The sequence below is a fragment of the Schistocerca gregaria genome, chromosome 2 (genome assembly GCF_023897955.1).
Source record: "Schistocerca gregaria isolate iqSchGreg1 chromosome 2, iqSchGreg1.2, whole genome shotgun sequence".
NCBI lineage: Eukaryota > Metazoa > Arthropoda > Insecta > Orthoptera > Acrididae > Schistocerca > Schistocerca gregaria.
In genome coordinates this window covers 726,700,472-726,723,245 of record NC_064921.1, presented here as the reverse complement: position 1 = coordinate 726,723,245, position 22,774 = coordinate 726,700,472, and the positions used below count along the sequence as shown (strand labels likewise).

Genomic DNA, 22,774 nt, shown 5'->3' with positions numbered 1-22,774 from the left:
CGACCAACGCGAGCAGCAATGTCGCGATCCAATAAACCACAATCGCGATAGGCTACAATCCGACCTTTACCAAAGTCAGAAACGTGATGGTACACATTCTCCTCCTTACATGAGGCATCACAACAACGTTTCACCAGGCAACGCCAATCAACTGCTGTTTGTGTATGAGAAATCTGTTGGAAACTTTCCTCATGTCAGACCGAGCGATGTCGCGCAGTGATTAGCACACTGGACTCGTATTCGGGAGGACGACGGTTCAATCCCGCGTCCGGCCATCCTGATTTAGGTTTCCCGTGATTTCCCTAAATCGCTCCAGGAAAATGCCTTTGAAAGGGCACGGTCGACTGCCTTCCCCGTCCTTCCCTAATCCGATGAGACCGATTACCTCGCTGTCTGATCTCCTCCCCCACAACAACCCAACCCCGTGTCAGCACCGGCGCCAACCTTGTGTGAATGGTCCGAAAAGCTAATCATTTGCATATCACAGCATCTTCTTCCTGTCGGTTTAATTTCGCGTCTGTAGCACGTCATCTTCGTGGTGTAGCAACTTTAATGGCCAGTAGTGTAATATTGTATTTAATAATGTATTGTTTCACTCAACTGCATATGCAAAATAAGCAAAATTTCCTTATTTGTTTCACTTCTTGGTGATGCAGTTTTACTGGCCGGCGTATTCTTTCGACGCTATTTGCTTTCGATGTTGCTTGCTCTACCAAGAGATATCGATTTTAAGTATTTTTTTACTGCTTCTTTATTTTCTGCCCAATACAATAGTTTTTACTGATATCTGATTAACAGTCAGCATGCCCATGTGGTTTGGTTCTCAGGTGGAAGGAGCCGACACCAGCCCAGAAGATGGAACATCGCAGGAACGTGGGCGCCGAGTTCTCCCTTCTACAACTTGGTTGGTGAGCAAACTCTCAATGCTTGCAGTTATAATAACCATTCAGATTGTCACAAATACTTTTTTTTCAGACTGTTTCATATCCTTCCAGCTGATTTCGTTTTCAACAAAACTTGCTTTTTCGTAGCCTACCATGATGTCATTTACTACTGTACAACTGAACCAGTACTCGGATAAAAGAAATTTGCGACTGAGAGATTGTAGTGGCTGAGGGCAGCGCTGGTGGCACACAGTCAGCCACACTTGACAAGTCCCTGCATCTACAGGCGGCCCAGAGAGCACGAGACGCTCGAGAAAGAGAGCCACCTTGTACCACTCGACTCGCTGAAATACGAGGGTTGATTGAAAAGTAATGCGTCCACCTTCGTAATTCGTCAACATTTGGCAGCATTAGTATGCAGCAGGTACTGGCTTGTTTCGTAGCCTCTTCTCTACAGCTCCAGTTGAACGGTTGGGTTGTTACAGTGTCAAGTATGAAACCCTGCGCAGGCGGTATGTCAATGCGATTTAAGCAACGTGAAGTCCTGAATTCTTGATAGCAGAAGGTGTCACCCCAAAGGAGATTCATCATAGAATGAAAGTTGTTTATGGTGATTGTGTTGATGTGAGTACTGTGCGTCGTTGGGCAAGTAAGTTTAAAGATATTGAGGTGGGAACATCCGATCTGCGTGACAAACAAAGAGTTGGACGTCTTGTGACAGCAACCACTGAGTTTCACAACCAAAATGCTGACAGATTGATTCAGGACGATCGTCGTATCACTCAGAGAAATCGCAAGCACAATCGGCATTTCACAAGAACGTGTTGATTGCATTATTGCTTTGCTTGGCTATCGGAAGATCTGTGAACGATGGGTACCCTGAAATGAAAGTGCACAGACTTGAAATTTGCCAGGAACTCCTCGCGCGTTACGAGAATGAAGGTGACGCCTTTCTCCATTCTGCTTTCATTCTCTGATCAATCTCCTTTGGGGTGACACCTTCTGTTGTCAACAGTTCAGTCACTGCACGTTGCTTAAATCGCATTGACCGACCGTCTGCGCAGGGTTCCATACTGAACACTGTAACTACATAACCGTTCAATGCTGAGGCCTCCCGCCAACTGGAGCTGTACAGAAGACGCTACGTAAGAGTTACAAAGGTTGAGGCATCACTTTTCAGCCAATTCACGTATCAATCACGAAGTTATTTTAATCGAAGTACAGTCATGATTGGCCTAGAAATGTAATTCTTATTCTCTTTGGGCAATGTGTTCTTTGTATGTAACAAGTTAATTCACGAGCATAATTACTGTTTTCATTCGCCTCAGTGTTGAATTAATCTACATCTGTACTTTGTAAGCCACTTTACAATACCTTGAGGATAGTACTTCACGTATTACTGTTTTTTAGCATTCCCTCTGTTCCTGTTACGTTCATGACGTGCAGGAAGGACTACTGTCGAAAGCCTCTGTATGCGTGATACCGAATTTCTCAGATTTACCTGACAAGCACATCTGAAAACATGTACACTGCACAAAAAAGTTAAACGGTCACTTTTTCGAAAACTTTTTAGGCACACCGCCGCTCAAAATCGAAAAGAAATAGCCTCTAAACCGCCCCTTCCCTCAGAGCCTTCTTTTAAACACATTTCAGCGATCGAAAATGACAGTTTGCAGTATGACATGCAACAGAACGACATTTTTGACAAACTTTGACACTACTGGCACCCCCCTCCCGCACCCCCTCCCCCCTCTCCCTCAGAAGACTCACACCTTCTCTAATAACATTCAAACTTTGGACGAAGTTTGTACCTGTCTGAAAAAACGAAGGACGTTCATGCATTTTTCGCCCTCCTGTTTCGCTCCCTCCCATAACATGGTCCTAATGGGATGCAACATCTCCACAGGGATGAATAAAACGGCAAAGGGTCCCTCTAAGCGACCCAATTCGGTAACAATTTCGGTAATACCAATGCTCCTTTGGAAAGCCCTTTAAAAATGTACCTTTACAGACACAACTCTAGACCAATTCCTAGGTGCTAGAGGGCAGGCAACACATTTGTCACCACTCAGGTCACTCGTGCCTGCAAGCAGGAAAGCAGGAACTAGAGCAGCAGTGTAGCGACACTCAGTTATAATGTGGTGAAGGGGATGCCTCCCTGCAGGGCGCCTAGGATTTGGTCAAAGTTTGTCTCTGTACAGGTACATTTATAAAGTTCTCAACAAAGGTGCACAGCTGGCACTGGGAGTGTTCCCAAACTGGAGTTCTTAGAGGGACCCTTTACCATTTTATTCATGGCTGTGTTACTTTCACATGATCCTGCGATCATGCCACTGTATGACATGAAACAGAAGGGCTGAAAAAGCATAAACAGCCTTTGCTGCTTCAGATCGTTCAAATTTCATTGAATGTTTTTGAACAGTCCCTACTGATTCCATCCTGTATCTCTCTCTTTCCAAGCATTAATCCCGACTTGCAGGGTCTTCTGTTTTGCTAAATCTCTCCCATTTCTCCCTGTCGTTGACATCTTCTTGTCTTAAGCCAACAACGTGCATGTCTCCTCTGACGTTGTCAGTCCATCTCTTTGCCGGCCTTCCTCGTGGTCTTGTTCCCCCTGAGTTGATGTGCAGCATTGTTTTTGCGACTGAGTTGTCTTGCTTTCTCATGACATGGCTATACTAGCGAGACGGGTTTCCCTCACTTTATCAATGATCGGCGCGATACCAAACCTTTGCCAAACGTGAGTATATTTTACTGGTCACATCGTGTCAGTCCCATGGACCATTCAAACATCTTCATCTCCATGGTGTGTAACATTTGCTCCTGTGGAGATGAAGATGCTTCGATTGTCCGTGGGGCTGACATGATGTGACCATGTAAAAATATAAACGTCGGTCAAAGGTTTGGTGTCGCGACGATTACCTACGAAGTGAGGGAAGCCCGCCTCCACTGGTACGGCCACGAGATGAGAAAGGAAGACAACTCAGTCCACCCCGTTTACCAGATCAAAAATTGCGGTTGTGCTACGCTCCAAAGGGGTCAGATAACTTTCAATGCCGTCGCATCCCTACAAAACACTTAGAGAATGGGTGAATTCCTGGGGTTGTTTCCAGTGTCAAAGGTTGTCAAGAAAGTCTTTCTGTCGCATAACGCAGTGCAAACTGTCGTTTTAGACCACAAAATATGTGTAAATGATCTTTATAAAAGAATGCTACAAGTGAAGGGGTGGTTTCACTCAGCCTTTTATGCCAGTTCCTGAGGTACTTTCGTCTCGATTCTTAAATATGCATATACTAAAGCTGGTACTTGTTCTCATGTTCAGCTACATTGTTCAGATATTCAGTATTTTACTGTTAACATTTCTTCAGTTGTATATTCTCCTTTCCTGGCACTGTTCTGTCACTGTCAACTATATTCCGCTACCACTGTGTCCCTCTCTTTCTCTCACACTACCATTGTCTCCCTTGCTCTTTCTACACCACAACTAATATCCTTTATCTCCATCTCTTTCCTGCTATCACTGTCTCCTCCTCTCACAGAGCAAAAAAGTGCCAATACTTCCTCATACCAATATTTTGTGACAACTTTTAAAAATGATGATTAAGGTAGAAAGAGGCAAGTGGTACCCCAATTTTCAATTACAGTCTTTTAATAAAGAGGAGCATACTCGCCTTTTTGTGCTCCGATAGAAGCATTTTTCCTCTATTTTTCTTTTCTCTGGTACAACAGGGTATGTCACTCATATGAAAAGAACTTGATGGGTAGTAAAATTTTGATAGTTTACTTATGTGAAATTGAAATAACGAGAAACTAATTTTACACCTCAAACCAAAATTTACATGCACAAAAAATTTTCACGTGCTTCAGTACTGCAACGGAGACACTTTACATCGTAACGGAGACACTTCACATCGTACTTCTCTGTGCTATGTCACTTTATAAACTATGTTTTCGCCTTAAACCGCATTTCACGTGCATATTAAACGTCTACAAGTTGTGTAACTTTGGAACCACTGTATCTTGCAAAAGGATAAAGATATACAGAAAATTTCAAATTTGGTCTAGAACGAGACGTTAGGAATGAATTGTAAAAATTTTAGCCATTTGCTGTGCATAGCCGTCTTGGAACCTTCAGCTGAGTTTTGACGCTGGAGACAGCAAAAATATAGTAAAGAAAGCCCTTTTTGGGGTTTTCCGAGGAACAGCCCATGAACTAATGGTGTCTGCATAAGTCCTAACAAACCCACCGCAGACCACTCCAAATGTAAAAAGAACCAACCGATTTGTTCCATTTGTCTTCCAACATGCTACTCCAGGATGGTGTAAAATGAATGTGCGTAATGGAAAAAACTGAACGCGAAAATGAAGATTTGGCCCTGTCTGTTAATGGTGATATCTCCTCCTTCTGACTCTTTAACATATAAATTACAACATAAACATAAATGAATGGTTAATGGAACTAATAACTATAAAATTATAAACTGTGTTTTTGCTTGTACATTTATTGTATATTAAAACCCTTTTATATATTACAAACGTTTATATGTCCAATGAACATAAAGAGCCACAAGCGAATTTCCTACCTAATATTACTGATCAGTTGCCCAAATCTGCCCCATTTTATGGCTACGCGAACCAATATAAATAACGCGAGATGACTGACATCTATGTACTAAATACTAGAAGACACTTCTATCAAAGATGATCTACAGTTGTGTGCATCCTCAGTGGAAATAAAAGTTATGTGATCACAGCTGTTTAGCATTATAGCCCTAATAAGCCGAAGCAGTTAGCAACATCACCATATGTACTGCGTCCGGTGCGTCAAAGTGATGGTACTCATACAAGTCTGCGATGATGGAAGTACTCCAGCCACAAAATAAACTGGATAGATCTCCTGTTTGGGTAACGTTTCCTTTTCTTCAAGTAATGTCTCCCTCATGTCCTCACATTCTATAATATTTATGTTATTACTTCCGAGAAGGTTTACGGGCGTATTTTCACTAGTGCCCGTCGTCTGGCCTAGTCATTGTCACTTTCTATATCATTTTGCCGTACTCTCCCAGGGTTAATTGGTCTTATTTCAACTGATTATTCCCGGTTCCTTTTGTTATTCATTTCACCCCATCCTGGGTCAGACTGTTGACGAGTTTCTCTATTGTCGCCCCATAATGTGCCATTATTTTGTGGCTCCCAACTGCTTTCATAAGGGATGATAGATTTTGTAAACAGTTTCATAATATACACATCTGGAAATTGAAATAAGAACACCGTGAATTCATTGTCCCAGGAAGGGGAAACTTTATTGACACATTCATGGGATCAGATACATCACATGATCACACTGACGGAACCACAGGCACATAGACACAGGCAACAGAGCATGCACAATGTCGGCACTAGTACAGTGTATATCCACCTTTCGCAGCAATGCAGGCTGCTATTCTCCCATGGAGACGATCGTAGAGATGCTGGATGTAGTCCTGTGGAACGGCTTGCCATGCCATTTCCACCTGGCGCCTCAGTTGGACCAGCGTTCGTGCTGGACGTGCAGACCGCGTGAGACGACGATTCATCCAGTCCCAAACATTCTCAATGGGGTACAGATCCGGAGATCTTGCTGGCCGGGGTAGTTGACTTACACCTTCTAGAGCACGTTGGGTGGCACGGGATACATGCGGACGTGCATTGTCCTGTTGGAACAGCAAGTTCCCTTGCCGGTCTAGGAATGGTAGAACGATGGGTTCGATGACGGTTTGGATGTACCGTGCACTATTCAGTGTCCCCTCGACGATCACCAGAGGTGTACGGCCAGTGTAGGAGATCGCTCCCCACACCATGATGCCGGGTGTTGGCCCTGTGTGACTCGGTCGTATGCAGTCCTGATTGTGGCGCTCACCTGCACGGCGCCAAACACGCATACGACTATCATTGGCACCAAGGCAGAAGCGACTCTCATCGCTGAAGACGACACGTCTCCATTCGTCCCTCCATTCACGCCTGTCGCGACACCACTGGAGGCGGGCTGCACGATGTTGGGGCGTGAGCGGAAGACGGCCTAACGGTGTGCGGGACCGTAGCCCAGCTTCATGGAGACGGTTGCGAATGGTCCTCGCCGATACCCCAGGAGCAACAGTGTCCCTAATTTGCTGGGAAGTGGCGGTGCGGTCCCCTACGACACTGCGTAGGATCCTACGGTCTTGGCGTGCATCCGTGCGTCGCTGCGGTCCGGTCCCAGGTCGACGGGCACGTGCACCTCCGCCGACCACTGGCGACAACATCGATGTACTGTGGAGATCTCACGCCCCACGTGTTGAGCAATTCGGCGGTATGTCCACCCGGCCTCCCGCATGCCCACTATACGCCCCCTAGCTCAAAGTCCGTCAACTGCACATACGGTTCACGTCCACGCTGTCGCGGCATGCTACCAGTGTTAAAGACTGCGATGGAGCTCCGTATGCCACGGCAAACTGGCTGACACTGACGGCGGCGGTGCACAAATGCTGCGCAGCTAGCGCCATTCGACGGCCAACACCGCGGTTCCTGGTGTGTCCGCTGTGCCGTGCGTGTGATCATTGCTTGTACAGCCCTCTCGCAGTGTCCGGAGCAAGTATGGTGGGTCTGACACACCGGTGTCAATGTGTTCTTTTTTCCATTTCCAGAAGTGTAGCAATGCAGGGGCTCAACTGGACCTGCTATAATGTTCAAACAGGATGGACAGTACAGCTGTAACAAATTGTGTCCTCATCGGCAGCCCTAAGTGTATCCACGAGTTTTCCTTGTTGCAATATCGACAGTGACACTGTTTACAGTACACCAACCCAGATCAGTGATGTCTTTCCAACCCTTTCGTCCGCGGGAGCGTTGTTGATTATCACATAGTGCCGGACGCCTGTGCTTTGTAACACTTATTTGAGAGAGTCTTGACAGGATGCAGCGCCTTCTGGAAGTGCTGACTGGAAAACTTAAACTTCAGATACTTTCCTAGGACTGAAGAGAATCGAGACACGTAGCTGGTTGAGTGTGGACTTACCATAAGTTTCTCGGGCGCTGTACACATATAAACGATAACTGCATTGTTTGTCTGGTATGCATATATGTCGCAATGTAAAGTTACTGTGGCTTATGTTCCGGCATGTGCAAAGAAACTGACTGAGTGTCCTACTGTGAGGGAGATCAATACATCGATAGGCATAACAGGAACGAAATATGTTGATTTTTATGTAGAAAATTACGTGCACTATAGATATTGAGATTCGTTCCAGTACCACGGTCGTCAAGAGGAGACATGTATTCTTGTGAGTCTGGAGATAGTCGTAGAAAGTGTAGGAGCACACAAGAAGGTCAGGGCCGGAAAAAGCATCTCAGCGGACGCCTTTGTTCCGAGCTGGGTCTTACACCAGTTCAGAGGGTCCGAGAAAACTTCTGACTTATGATGATTTGGCTCGCAGTTCCCCCCAGACAGGTAAATAGTGAACTAGTATCCAGTTAGCATTCAGTCACCTTCAGGACCACGTGTGTCATGTGTATACTCTGCAAAAATTTGGGAAGATTTAATATGACGAGTGTTTGCGTATTGATAGTGTTTGAACTCTTTCTACTCAAATTTTCAAGGGGTGGGGGGTCGTCCACAGCCGACTGACCTCTCTCTGGCTGACATGCTTCCACAGCTGCGGTCATGGGCTGTGTTTATGGTGGCAGTTTCCTCCGTTGGATGTGCACTGCGGCATGATGAGTATGTGGGAATTATTTGATGATCTGTAGACCATTTTTGAGGGGTTTAACTGTCAATTCAATATAGCGATCTGTACAAAATAGTTTTTCTGCTGAAAGTCTCATCTGCAGAAAACAATGGTGGACAGTGCTCCCACACTGGCAGCAGCAGCAGTTTGACAGGTAAATTCAGTGACGGATGAGCTGTCCCATTAGGATCATCAGGAAGAAAGTATTCGGTGTTATTTGGGGCTATTTTCGTAAACAGCTCCTGTTAGGACAAGAATTTCCATGCAGACAAGCTGAGACATCATGAAAGATCCTACAAAAGCAACCGTTAACTATTTGTGCTACACTTTACGATTTCCGGGAAGGGACTGATATGTAATGATGTAATGGCTGGGCTGTTGCATAAGGATCGCTAGGAACAATGCATCCTTTTCTGTTTTGGGAAGTATTGGAACAGATTTCTATAGCGTGATCTGTGACCTCAGTATCCACAGGTAGAGAGGTTGCGTCAGCAACAGTGGCTAGGAATTCGACAGGTATTTCTCAGGTGCCATGTATCTAAGGGACGCCACTGTCTCATCCTTGCGGGACCTGAAATGACACCTGTGTGTGGTTTGGCATCTGACGGCCACGTCATCACTTCGCAGGGGCATCCCGACTCCTGGGAGCGTGTGCAGTAGTGTCCTGCGCAGTCCAGTGGACAGGGGATGGCAGGCAGTGTGTGCTTCACAATTGAAAGATTTTTAACTGTGTGTAATTTTGTGTGGGTGTGTGTTCCATGATGATATTCCTTGCGCAGTTGGAATAAAAAAAGAAATGCAATCGATGAAATTAATTCTCACAAGATCTCCATCTTTCCAAACAGCAGAGATGATGAGCAAGAGAAACCCAAGCCCCGCAAACTTATTTTTTTTTTTTATAAAAAACAATATTCTCTTGAATTTCCTTCTTGAGATCCACCATAGAGCCGCCAATTTCCAGGTGGAGGAGGGGAGGGGGAGAGGGCAAGGAGAGTGGGGATGGGCTTGTGGGGTGTTGATCGATTTGCTGAAAAATTCATTAAATAAATAAATACACTATATTCCATACACTGCCTTGAATCTCTTAAATTTTTTAAACAATATTCCACACACTACAATCGAATTCCCTCCAAATGACTGATCAACTGAGTCTTTCTACCACCAATTTCCAGGAGGAAGGGTAGGAAGGGATGGGGTTTACCAGAGGGGAGGAGGTTAATTAATTGATCAATTTAATTATGTAGTCAATCAAATTGATAAGAGTGAGAGGGGCTATTCCAATAACTCAGACATGAAGGTGTACCTATGGTAGCGAGGAGGGAGGTTTCCTGAGGGATGGGTGGAGGGGGAGGGAGCTGGGGAACAATAGGTTAAGGACCTGTCAACCAAAAGGAAGGATCCTTTTAGCAGAACAATAAGCTAAAGACCTGTCAATCAAAGGAGAACAATAGGTTTGCCCATGAGTGCATACCTACCCCTGATGCAGGCAACCCGCACTAACAAAAACTGCTGGTATGAACTATGTCCCACTACTAATGCCCATGACGATTTTGCTTGAGTGGTATACCATTCCTGAACTATATGGTTTTCGAACGAAAACTGTTTCATTGCCCGTATCTTTTGATTTTAAATCATACGACGAAAAAGACATGTGCTATTGATAGTCAACATGATCATCGACTAATTCAAACTATCGATAGATCTACTGCACAAATGGCTGTCACTTATCCATACTTTAGCCAAAGCCAACTATTGTGCACTGTTGCCCTTTGTTGAGTTCAGTTGTTGTATTGTTAGTCAGTTGAGTTCTTACTTGCACTTGAATTTAATGCAAATGCTGGCGTTTATTGTTTTTGTACTTCGTGCTGTTCTGATAGTTCCTAACCATGGAAAACCAGTTTTGATTCGTCCACTAGCTTTAAAAATATGCATGCACAACTAAAACAACCTAATTACCTGTCTACAGCAGTTTCATGCTAGCAATGGAGAATGATAATACGTCGTCGTCCCAATATTTCAGACTTTCACGAGGCAGCGGAGAGGAAAACATCGGTACAACTGACCTTAAATTAAAATTAGTGCATAAAAATATACTTGGATTGACTTGTGTCGTCCAAAAATTGCGTTGATAAAAAAAGACAGACGGCGATCGTTACGTTTCTTTAAAAAATATGCTCAAAATTGTATCATTAATAGCCCAAATTGCAAAATATCGCCCAATCTGGTCGCCCGAGCGGCACTCAGTTATGAAAACTTATTCTAATGTGGAGAGGTGGGAAGGGGTTCGTGGAGAGCGAAAGGTATACTTAATGACAGTACATTCTATAGTGCGTTAGCATCTAAAATATAAATTAAGAGGTCTGCTTGAATTCCCCCGAGACGACTGCGCCCTGCAGCTACCCCTCCCCCCCCCCCCCTCCTCTCTTCCTCCAAAATCATTTACGCCCTTGTAATACTATTGTAAGTGAAGCCACGAATTTCCTATACAATTAAATCTTAAACTATGCAAGCATTCATGTAGTATCAAATGACGAAACATGCACAATTAAAGGTAATATGTGCAATAGCAGAAAAAAAGACACAATGTCAGAGATATATTCTATATTTGTTGCGATGCGTTTTATTTTATCTGAAAACAATGCACAACAACCAGTTTTTCCAAATTCTTCACCGATCGTGACAGCTCTGCATCTTGAGGCACTAAGATAGCTAGCTATGGGTTCTGGAGGAAAGGTGGTTCGCGTCCATCCGCCGGCAACCTTGCAAATAGTTTCCTACTGTTTCCCATTTTTAGTTAAGGCAAATGCCAGGGTTGGTCCTTACTATAGGCCATAGCCAATTCTTTCCAAATTTCTTTCTTTCCTGACAGATTGCAGTTCCCTCAAAGATGCAGCCTCTCTGCTGAAATGAAAAGAGCTGAATATCTCTTCGGAGACTTTTGGCACCAAAAGCAGCATTTATAGTGGAAGGCGGGTAGCGATCATCATTTTGTACTAAGCATCTGCACACACAGATGGCTCATTTGTGGAACGGTGATATATCTTTTTTTTCACGTTTTATTACAAGAACGGTATTCTACTGTGAAATATCTTATTCGTAATATCCTGTGAACAGTGAGTCCAATAGTCACAACTTTGACGTATTCGTAAATAAACGTCCATGAACGGCTGCATATGTTGTATATCGGAAAGGAGTTTGTCAGCATCATAGAATGTACAGTCACTTATCATGGATAAATACATAGTCATTTATGAGGACATATACACTAGAAATCTAGTTGTAATTAATGTGTGAAGCAATGTTAAGTTCCTAAAACTGTACCTGATAGTATTTGTGTATCCCGTTATCATTTATAAATAAATTTGGTTGTTATAGTTTTAGGTTGACTGTTGAAATAATAATTTTTAAAAAATTCGTGCTCGCTCAAGGAAACTGAAGAATTTTAATGAAATGAAACACTCTTTAATAAAATTTGAGATTTAATTGAGGAACTTCGGATGTTTTAATGCAGTGAAGAAATTCTGACATTTTTCAGTTAAGTTGTAAATTTAAATATAGACTTGCAATATGAGAAATGTGAAAAGAGATTTGAGCCAGTTTAACGTCTTAAGTTAATATCCTTTTGCTCTGCGATTGTGAACAATATATTAAAAGACTGAGCTGTATTTTGTGCCTTTATATATATATATATATATATATATATATATATATATATATATATATATATATATATATATGTGTGTGTGTGTGTGTGTGTATACACTGTTGACATTATATATCATATTTTTTTAAGAAAATCCTTTCTTGTATGATTTTATAACGTCAGTACTATTTGAATGAAGGCCTCTCAAAAGCAAATTACGCACGTTAAGTTAGTCAAGAAATAAAAGTGTTTTCACCATAAAATGAAAAGCATGATGCTTTTTAAGATCCTCTTTAACAAATCGGATCGCCCCTTTCACAAAATCCTGGTTACGTCCTTGGAGCAGGGTTCCCGAGAAAACGTTTCTGTATGATAGATCTGAGGCTGTTAAATTATTGTTATTTGCGTTTATCTGCCGAATGTTATTCGGATTTTAAGTTGACCATGTTTTCCTAATCCATGTAAATCGGCCTCAGTCGACAAAGAAGTTGAATAATTAATTTTTAAACACTCTCTGTTTAAAACCAAGTTCGCTTCTCATCAGTATGTAAGTCACTGGATTAAAAATTCATTCCATAAATGCTGTTACACGTTCTCTTAACGCCGGCACGAGAGAGAATGGTCGTTACACGAATAAGAGGGGTGAGGACAGTAATTAGTTGCTTCAAGTTAGCCTATCGTCGATTAACTCAATTATTCGTCACAGGTTCGGAAAGAGATTGTTACATGTTGTTGCTGTTGTTGTTGTTGTTGATGTGGTCTTCAGTCCGAAGACTGGCTTGATGCAGCCCTCCATGCTACTCTATCCTGTACAACCCTCTTCATCTCTGAATAACTAATGCAACCTACATCCTTTAGAATCTGCTTACTGTATTCATCTCTTGGTCACCATCTATGATTTTTACCCCCCACGCTTCCCACCATTATTAAATTGGTGAGCCCTTGATGTCTCAGAACATGTCCTGTCAACTAATTCCTTCGTCTAGTCAGGTTATGCCACAAATTTCTTTCCTCTCCAGCATTGTTTAGTACCTCCTCATTAGTTAGGTGCTCTATCCATCTACTCTTCAGCATCCTTCCTTAGCACCACATTTCAAAAGCTTCAATTCTCTTATTGTCTAAACTTTTTATCATCCATGTTTCGTTTCCATACGTGGCTACACTCCAGAGAAATACCTTCAGCGTCATCTGATTTAATTTGTCTACATTCCATTGTCCTTGTTTTGCTTTTGTTGATGTTCATCTCATATCTTCCTTTCAAGACACTGTCCATTCCATTCAACTGCTCTTCCAAGTCCTTTGCCGTCTCCAACAGAATTACGATGTCACCGGCAAACCGCAAATTATTCATTTCTTCTCCCCGAACCTTAATTCCTGCTTCAAATTTTTCTTCACTTTCTGCTACTGATTGCTCAGTGTGTAAATTGAATAACATTGGGGATAAGCTACAATCCTGTCTCACTCCCTTCCCAGCCACTGTTTCCCTTTCATGGCCCTCCACTCTAATAACGGCGGTCTGGTTTCTATCCCAGTTGTAAATAGCCTTTCGCTCCTTGTGTTTTACGCCTGATATCTTCAAAATTTCAAAGAGAGTATTCCAGTCAACATTGTCAAAAGCTTTCTCTAAGACTACAAATGCTATCAACATAGGTTTATATTTCCGTAACCTATCTTCTGAGTGTAAGAGAAGTTGTAGGGTCAATATTGCCTCTCGTGTTCCTACATTTCTCCGGATACCAAACTGATCATCCCCGAGGACGGCTTCTACCAGTTTTTGCGTTGTTCATTAAAGAATTTGTGTTACTATTTTGCAACCATGACTTGTTAAACGAATAGTTCGGTAATACATCTGTCAGCACCTGCTTTCTTTGGGATTGGAATTATTACATTCTTCTTCCACCTGTCTCATACATCTTGCGCACCGGATTCCATAGTTTTGTCGCCGCTGACTCTCCCAAGCCTATCAGTTGTTCTGACGCAATGCCATTTACTCCATGGGTCTTGTTTCGACTTAAATCTTTCAGCGCTCTGTCAAATTCTTCTCACGGTATCATGTCTCCTATCTCATCTACGTCCTCCTCCATTTCTATAATATTGCTTTCACGTTCATTTCCTTTATATAGCCCCTCTAAATATTCCTTCCATCTTTCAGTTTCCCTTCTTTGCTTCGTACAGGTTTTCCATCTTAGATCTTCTTATTCATACGGCTGTATCCCTTTTCTCCTAAGGCCTCTTTAATTTTGTTGTAGGCGGTATCTATCTCTCCTCAAGTGAAATATGCTTCTAAGTGCTTACATTTGTCCTCTAGCCATTTCTGCTTAGCTATTTTGCACTTCCTGTCAATATAATTTTTAGATGTTTGTATTCCCTGTCGTCTGCTTCATCTGCTGCATTTTTATATTTCTCCTTTCATCAGTACAATTCAATATGTCCTGTCCTATCCAAAGCTTTCTACTAGCTTTTTCTTTTTACCTATTTGATCCTCTGTTGCATTCACTACTGCATCTCTCAAAGTTACCCATTCGTCTTCTAATATACTCCTTTCCCCTGTTTCAATCAGCCCCCAGTGAAACTCTCAACACCCTCTGGTTTTTTCAGCTGTTCCAGGTCCCACATCATTAATTTCCTGCTATTCTGAAATTTCTTCGGTTTTAATCTACAGTTCATAACAAATAAACTGTGATCAGAGTTCACGTCTGCCGCTGGATGTATCTTATAACTTAAAATCTGGTTCCAAAATGTCTGTCTTACCATTATATAATCTACCTGAAACCTTTCAGTGTCTCCAGGTATCTTGGACATATATAGCCTTTTTTCATTATTCTTAGGCCAGGTGCTAGCGATGATTAAATTATGCTCTGTGCTAAATTCCATCAGGCGGCTTCCTCTTTCAATCCTTTCCCCAGTAATTATTCACCTACTATTTTTGCTTCTCTTGCTTTTCCTACTATCGAGTTGCAGTCCATCATAATTAAATTTTTGTCTCGCGTAATTATCCAAATGATTTCTTTCATTTCATCACACATTTCCTCAATCTCTTCATCATCTACGGAGCTAGTTGGCATATAAACTTGTCTACTGTCGTAGGTGTGGGCTTTGTGTCTATCTTGGTTACTATAAAGCGTTATAATGCGTTCACTATGCTTTTCATAGTAGCTTACCGGCATTGCTATTTTCTTATTTATTATTAAACCGACTCACATTACCGCTGTTGGACTTAATATTTATAACACTGTATTCACCTGACCAGAATTCTTGTTCGTCCTGTCGCCGAATTTCACTAATCCCCACTATATCTAACTTAAGCCTATCCATTTTCCTCTTTAAATTTTCTAACCCACCTACACATTTAAAGGATATAACATTCCACGCTCCGATTCGTAGAACGCCAGCCCTGTTTCTCCAGATGACGACATCCTCCTGAGTAGTCCCCACCTGGAGATACGAATGGGTAACTATTTTACTTCAGTAATATTTTACCCAAGAAGGCTCCACTATCATTTAACCATGCAGTAGAGCTGTATGTCTTTGAGAAAAATGTGGGTGTAGTTTCCCCTTGCTTTCAGCCGTTCGCAGTACCAGCACAGCGAGACCATTTTGATTAATGTTACATGGTCTGATCAGTCAATCATCAAATTGTTGCCCCTGCAGTTGCTGAAAAGGCTACTGCCCCTCTTCAGTAACCACACATTTGTCTGGCCTGCCAACAAACACCCCTCCTCTTGACGGCTATCTGTATCGTTGAGGCACGCAAGCCACCTTGCCAACGGCAAGATCCTCGATTCATGTGGGGATTGTATACACATAGTTCCGAAAAACGTGGTATAAAAATTCTTCTTCCATGTAAAAATTTAGTCAAACACCATCGAGGTAAGTCTGTAGCGTCATTTCCCCTTATAATATCTCCATGTCAAACACTTTTAAAAAATTAGTCGCTGTTAATAATTTTCTATGTAGACTTCCTCTGAATGCATAGCTTGTAAAAGTAATGTGTATCGTTAAATAAAAATAACCTTCGTAATATCAATAAATCAGTTCACTACACTCAGATAATATTTAACCTCTCATCAGTGAACATCACCAACTTTCGAGCAATATAAACTTTTATTCACATCGAAATTAATCTGACTGAGTCTAAAACAACCGGCTACTAACTGATAAAATTCATTCAGCAGAGCAAGAGCTTATACAGATTGATTCTCAATTGTAAATATTAAGATACTTCGATGTAGATCAGGGAATACAAGGTCAATACGCAAGCGCTTCGCTGATGTGTCATGACCTCCGACAAATTGCAACTAGTGTCCAGGTACTCGACAGCACGTCTCGTTCTTCAGAGGCGTCACCCATTCTCCCAGTGGTTAGCAATTACATGAAAACAAACCTACAATTTTTGCAGATACATAACAAACATACATCTTAGAAGGCAGGCATTCATAGCCGGTATTTGTGATATTGCTGATATTTTATTTATGGGAATAAGGCTGTTATCCAGCGCACATTTGTCTGCCTAACGTTTCGTCTTTTACTTATGGAGGCATTGTCAGCGGCTTTAACGACTCAGATAGCTCAACAAGCCGAAATGTTTACATGTACCCAGGCAACGATTGGTCTGTGACGTCATCAGTCCAACGTCTCAGATCGCAGAGTCGCACCGAAGTACGTTAAGGAGCTTGTAGTGGGGAAGAGTTGGCGTACTGAGGCACAAAACTTGTCTAATTTCAGTACTTCTTCTTTTCTGTAGAAACTGTTTTCGTACTTTTGAGTTTCTGTCGCATCTCTGTATATCCTAGCGTAGTCATTACCCGATCTTGCTGAAACCACAACATTGGAAACATAAATTTGATGGCTTACCCGGTCCTAGTGCATGATGAGCCACTGATCCGTCTTGTCCAAGGGACAGTTTCTCTTCTGTTCCTTCAGTAGAGTTTTATAACTTCTTTTTGTACTTCATATGCATAGTTGGCAGCAAGAGCAAGGGATTTTATGTACTCTAACTGCTGCAAGCGGCGGGTATGGGTCCTTTGAAGTGTTCAAATATTCTTTCACCGTTCTGTTGGTTTAAACACTGTCTATACTGTTTTTTTTCTGAGTACCTTCCTTAAGTGATTTGTTATATTTTTTACATATGGAAAGAAAACTTACCCTTTAGTTAGTTCTTTTTCATTATAAGCTCTAGACCTTTTAGGATGTGGTGCCCTGTTTATTTCTTTGTCAGAGTTTCTTCTGAAGACCGTTCTTAAATGGTCGCGTTCGTACTCAAAATACTGTGGTTCACAAATTCTTTTAGCCTGGTCTGCTAATGTTTTGATCACAGCTCTTTTCTGTTTGGGATGCTGATGGGAATTTTAGTGAAAGTTTATGAGTGGGAGTTCTATATAACTTATGCCCCCTAAAGTTCCATCTGGTTTTCTAGTTACCTGTGCATCCAAAATTGGAATTTTATCTCTTTCTCTTTTTCTGTAGTGAACTATATATTAGAATTCATATTATTCATAAAATTTAGAAATTCAGAGACTTATATTGTTCCATGAGGCCATAGAACGAAAGTATCGTGCACATACCGAAGCCCGTATGATGGTTTCTTCTTCGTGGTCTGAAGGGCTGCTTCTACACATTTTTCCACATAAGGGTTCGCTATGATTGCGTTGAGTTTTTCCATTAGCACACCGTCAGTTTGCTCACAAAATTTGTTGTTCCATCGAAAGCAAGTTATTAAGAGAAATGTTTAACAGAGATCTACCACACTCTTTGCGAAAATTCTTTGCAGCTGTGACATCGCTTCATTAAGAGAAAGCACAGTAAACAGTGATACAACGTCAAAAGTGACCATAATATCACTTGGACTGAGCCTGATGAATTTTTAATTTTTCGATAAAATGACCAGAACTTTTAATATGTGTCAGTTTTTCCTATAAATGGCTGTAAGAAAGGAGCAAAGTGTTTGGCAGTTTGGAGAATCAATGGTGCTGAAAACTGGTCTCAATGGAATGCCCTGTCATTGTGGTTTTAGCAAGATTTAATAACAAATACGCTAGGATATATAAATAGGCCACATAAATTCAAAAACACAAAAACAATTTCAACAGAAAAGAAGAACTGAAATTAGACAATATAAGGATCTTAATACTAAATAAAACAAATAGCGCCATCTCTTCCTCATTACAATCACCACAGCATATGTCGGCTAGTGTGAGCGGTCTGTTGACGTCGTGCACCGACCGTTGCACGGATACATGTGAACGTTTGGCTTGCTGAGATTTTTTACGCCAGTAACAGCTTTCTTAGTCGTTAAAGTGTTTGATGTTGCCTCCAGCAATGCAAGACAAAACGGCAAACGTTAGGCAGAGAGTTGTGCCCGGAAATCAAGTATCAGCAATATCGCAAAGGTACGTCTATTTCAAGACATAATAACGCTTGCATTTGGTCGGTAGCGATGAAATCAGCGTTGAAAGTAAATTTGTGGCACTAATCAGTACTCTAACGCATGTACTCTATAATATTCATGTTTTTCTGAGCTACATACAAAAATTGTCACATGTAGAAGGTTGCCATAATAAGGTGCCTCAGCTGTGTACGTGTTCTGTGCTCACTTGTACATGCATGTGCTTGGCAGCAACGTGAAGTGGAGCAGCTGGCTCGTCAGGTTGACGATCGATCTCCGCAGGGCACACGGCGTCGGCACACCCCCGTGCCTTGGATGGTGAGCATCACAACTAAGCTTTGGTTATCTTACACGGCTCATAGACTCTTCCGTGAAGTTTCGGGAGAACCGCCGAACGCAGTCCCGTCAGAGATTATTATTGAATATCGCATGGCGACCTTTCACCGCAAAGGGCGCTCTGAACAGCACCTAGACGCAAAGCAGAAGCGCATGCGTTCAATTAACGCCTCTGTGGTGGCCTTGTGTTATGCTTTCGCAAAGATGGCCAGAAAACTGTACGCCAAAATATTGTGGCAGAATGGTGCCGACATCTGGCAGTTCTCCCTAAATTTCATGGAACCATCGCTAATCTCTGATTTCTTTATTTAACTACAAACAATCCAGTCGGAGGAATATCCGTAACTAAGCATTATACTAGAGGTTTAAAATACCGCTACAGTTGTAAGGTTCTTTTATTTGGGACACGACCGGTTTCGGGCTCTTATATGCCCATCTTCAGGTGTCATAACTTTGTGCTGTGACTCCGAGCGCCGCGGTGGAGAGAACAAGACGCAGTGTGCTTTCAGCGAGCGCTCTGCACTAAGTTACGACACCTGAAGATGGGCGTATAAGAGCCCGAAACTGGTCGTGTCCTAAATAAAAGAACCTTACAACTGTAGCGGTATTTTAAACCTCTGGTTATTTAACATGATTATAACAAACATTTCTGTTGTCATGACTACTTGTCACACATAAACTACTTTCATTGCTCTTTCCTTTTCCATCTTACTCAGCTATTTCACTTTTTTCTTTCTTCTTTGATCATTATAACAGTATTAACTATTGTACAACCGAATGGAGTCATGATTATCAATGACATCTCCCCCTGCGGGTCTGGGGATTCGAATAGGCCCGAGGTATTACTGACTGTCGTAAGAGGCGACTAAAAGGAGTCTCACACATTTCAGCCTTTATGTGATGGTTCCCTATAGGGTTTCCAGAAGAGCGAGGCAATTGGGGAAGGGCGCCTTACATAGTGAATAGTGTCCATCGTGCATTGAGATCTCTAGCCCACTTTCTCGTCGTCGCATTGCAGTCCCGCCCATTCTCCATCTCTTGGGCGATGACACCTTCCTGGGTGCGTTTTCCACCAAGCTCTATGCAGTGTCGCTTCCTGTATCGACGATGACCATGGACTTCTTTGCACCTGATATGCAGCCCAGTAGCTAGTCCGTTGTGGTGGGGCCGCTATGTATTCTGTTGGTTGTTGCCCCTTGACCAGGCAGGGATCGTTCTGCTGATGCCTGCGCTGTTAACTCCCCACGTATGCCAAAGGGTAGATGCACAAACCACTGGGGCATCTGGACTCCTGGCAATAGCTATCCTATGAGGAGGCCTTTGCTGCGGCTGGGTGGCGCTCGTGGGGAGGGCCCCTGGTGAGAGTGGGTGGCATCAGACAGATGACACATAATGAAACGTAGTCCATCATCTCTAGCTGGTGCTGAAACAACAGCAGTCTCTAAACGATCACGAGCTCAATTCACTGCACAGAAGTACGACCCCAAATCGTTCCCCTTCCTGGCCACACCATTGGAGGAACGTCAGGCTAAGGATGCCATCGGATCTTATTCGCCCCAGTATTTTGTATGTTCGAGAGCTGATGGGGAATCTTTCATGACGATGAAGCCTCAGTTTATTGTTGAGTATTTACTTGCCGCCAGGAGGCGCTGCCCATCATCTCACTCACGCGCGGTGCTCTGGTCATGGTGTATAAAGGTTTCCGTCGCTGTGGCGGGAATTCAGTTCCTGCGAGGCCGTACACTAGCATTAACTCACCTGAAGATGGCGACCAGTTGGTCCGCCGAAATATTGTAACTGGGCGACAATATGATCCGCCTACAAACCAGTGAAGAATATCAGAAGTTGTTATGCCAGGAAAGTCTACGAAATCACATTTAGAGGACAAGTTTGGGGAGGTAGAGGGCTTGTCCAAAATGAGATTAGGGGTCACGGGAGTTGTAACGCTGGAAATGCATATCCTCCTATTTCCATCTATTATACTATAATTTATTTCCTTGTTTTGTTACATCAAGATATGACATTTCTGTGTCTTTATATATTGTAACTGTTTTACTATATATATATATATCGATGTATAATTGGTTTGTTTTGTAAATATTATTTGTGTTTTTGCGCTGGGTCTTGCCTAGGGAAAACTATGCTATCGAACGAATACATCGATAGGTCGTATGGAGAACCAAAGTGTTTAGATTCTTTGGAGGGTTAAATCTGCCGCATGGAGCGCGGACAGAGCAGAGGTGGCTGGAGTAGGGCGGTGGAGCAGGTATGTTGTGTGACGCTCCCGCGGGTTGCCACGCTTTCGGGGTTTGGCAGCATGTAATTGCGCTCGATTCGCTATGATAGTTTCTGACACGGTGTCGCGGACGGAAAGCATTAGCTGGTTCACATCAAGAGCCTGTTTCGCCTGGTGACCGTGTCGAGAAGGAGGCGTGCCAACACCCAGCTTCTACAACAGCGACAGCCCACAATGAGTGACTGTCGCCACCTCCTCGATCGACGGCTTCAAACCTTCAATCAACCAACAAGGAAGACTGGAAGCACGTAAAGTTTTAGAACTGTATGGCAGACCTCAGCTTTTAAAATTGTTCCATTTGCCTCGTTAAATTACAGCAACGTAGCATGAACCTTTGTTGCTCATTGTCCCAATTGCATTGCCAAGTAGGGTCCCTTCCTTTTCCGGAATAAACCCGAGTGTCGTTGAAGTTGAAACGCCAGCATTAAAGTAATATCATTCGATTTCACTGCTTTAATTTCAAAGTTCAGTTAAGGTATTCATAGCTAGCTATAATATTTACATTACACAAGCACAAATTAGAAGTGCGAGTTTTGTTACCATATTTTAGCTTACCTGTGACTGCAACTCAGCTTGGTACGTACTAAATTTTACTATTGTTAATTGTTCAGAATCATTTAATTCAAGTTCAAAGTTAAATCTCTTATTTCTGAATTGCGTAGATGCAAGTAGCTTTTGAAATGATTGTTGAGGTAGCCCAAGACTAACCTTATTTTATTGAATTTCGTAGTGCTTGCACCACCTACTTCAGGAGTAACACCTCTCCCCCTCCAACCATTGGAGACGTCCATCCCCACTTATAAGCCAGAGAAGCGTAAGTCTTCTTCGACTTCTCTCGCTAGGAAGGGATCCTTTGGGTCACTCCCTTCCCAGGGTTCAGCTAGTGGAAAAGACGCCACCCGCCAGTGGCTGGAGAGCCCAAAAGCAGCTGGTCGAAGGGCTTCACGCTCATGCTCAGTCCCCACACCACCGCTATCTACAAGCTCTTCTTTTGAGGATGGCGTGGAGATTTTGATGTCCACTGAGGACCTAGATCTCGCCAGACCTTCAGACAAAATGGATAAAGACTGCTCAGGCAAAACTTCGGTGGCAGAAGGTGACCCTGAGGTGTAAACAGCCTCATTGAATGTTCCATGCCTACCCAGTCTCATGACGACGTCATCCTCCAGTGGAATTGCAGCGGCTTTTTCCACCGCCTAGCTAAGCTATGGCAACTGTTAAGCTTTACACCTCCTATCAGCATTGCCCTCTAGGGAACCTGGTTCCCGGCAAGTCGCACCGCTGCCCTCTGTGGCTATAAGGGATATTACAAGAACCGTAGCGACTAAAAATCGAGTGTCAGGTGGAGTTTGCGTTTATGTCCTAAACTCAGTCTGTAGTGAACATGTGCCCCTTCAAACCCCTCTTGAAGCCGTGGCTGTCAGAATAATGATGACACAGGAAATAACTGTCTGCAATGTGTATCTTCCTCCAGATGGTGCAGTACCC

The 22,774-nt window shown here is 42.8% G+C and overlaps 1 protein-coding gene across 1 annotated transcript in view; it reads left to right on the top strand.

The window, feature by feature from the left end:
* Positions 1-803: 803 nt before the first annotated feature.
* LOC126335953 (uncharacterized) overlaps positions 804-22,774 on the top strand; it is a 72,100-nt gene continuing 50,129 nt past the window's right edge. The window contains exons 1-2 of the mRNA XM_049999430.1: positions 804-908; positions 18,886-18,972. Of these exons, the coding sequence (XP_049855387.1) occupies positions 804-908; positions 18,886-18,972 (192 nt within the window). The remainder of the gene's footprint in view (positions 909-18,885; positions 18,973-22,774) is intronic.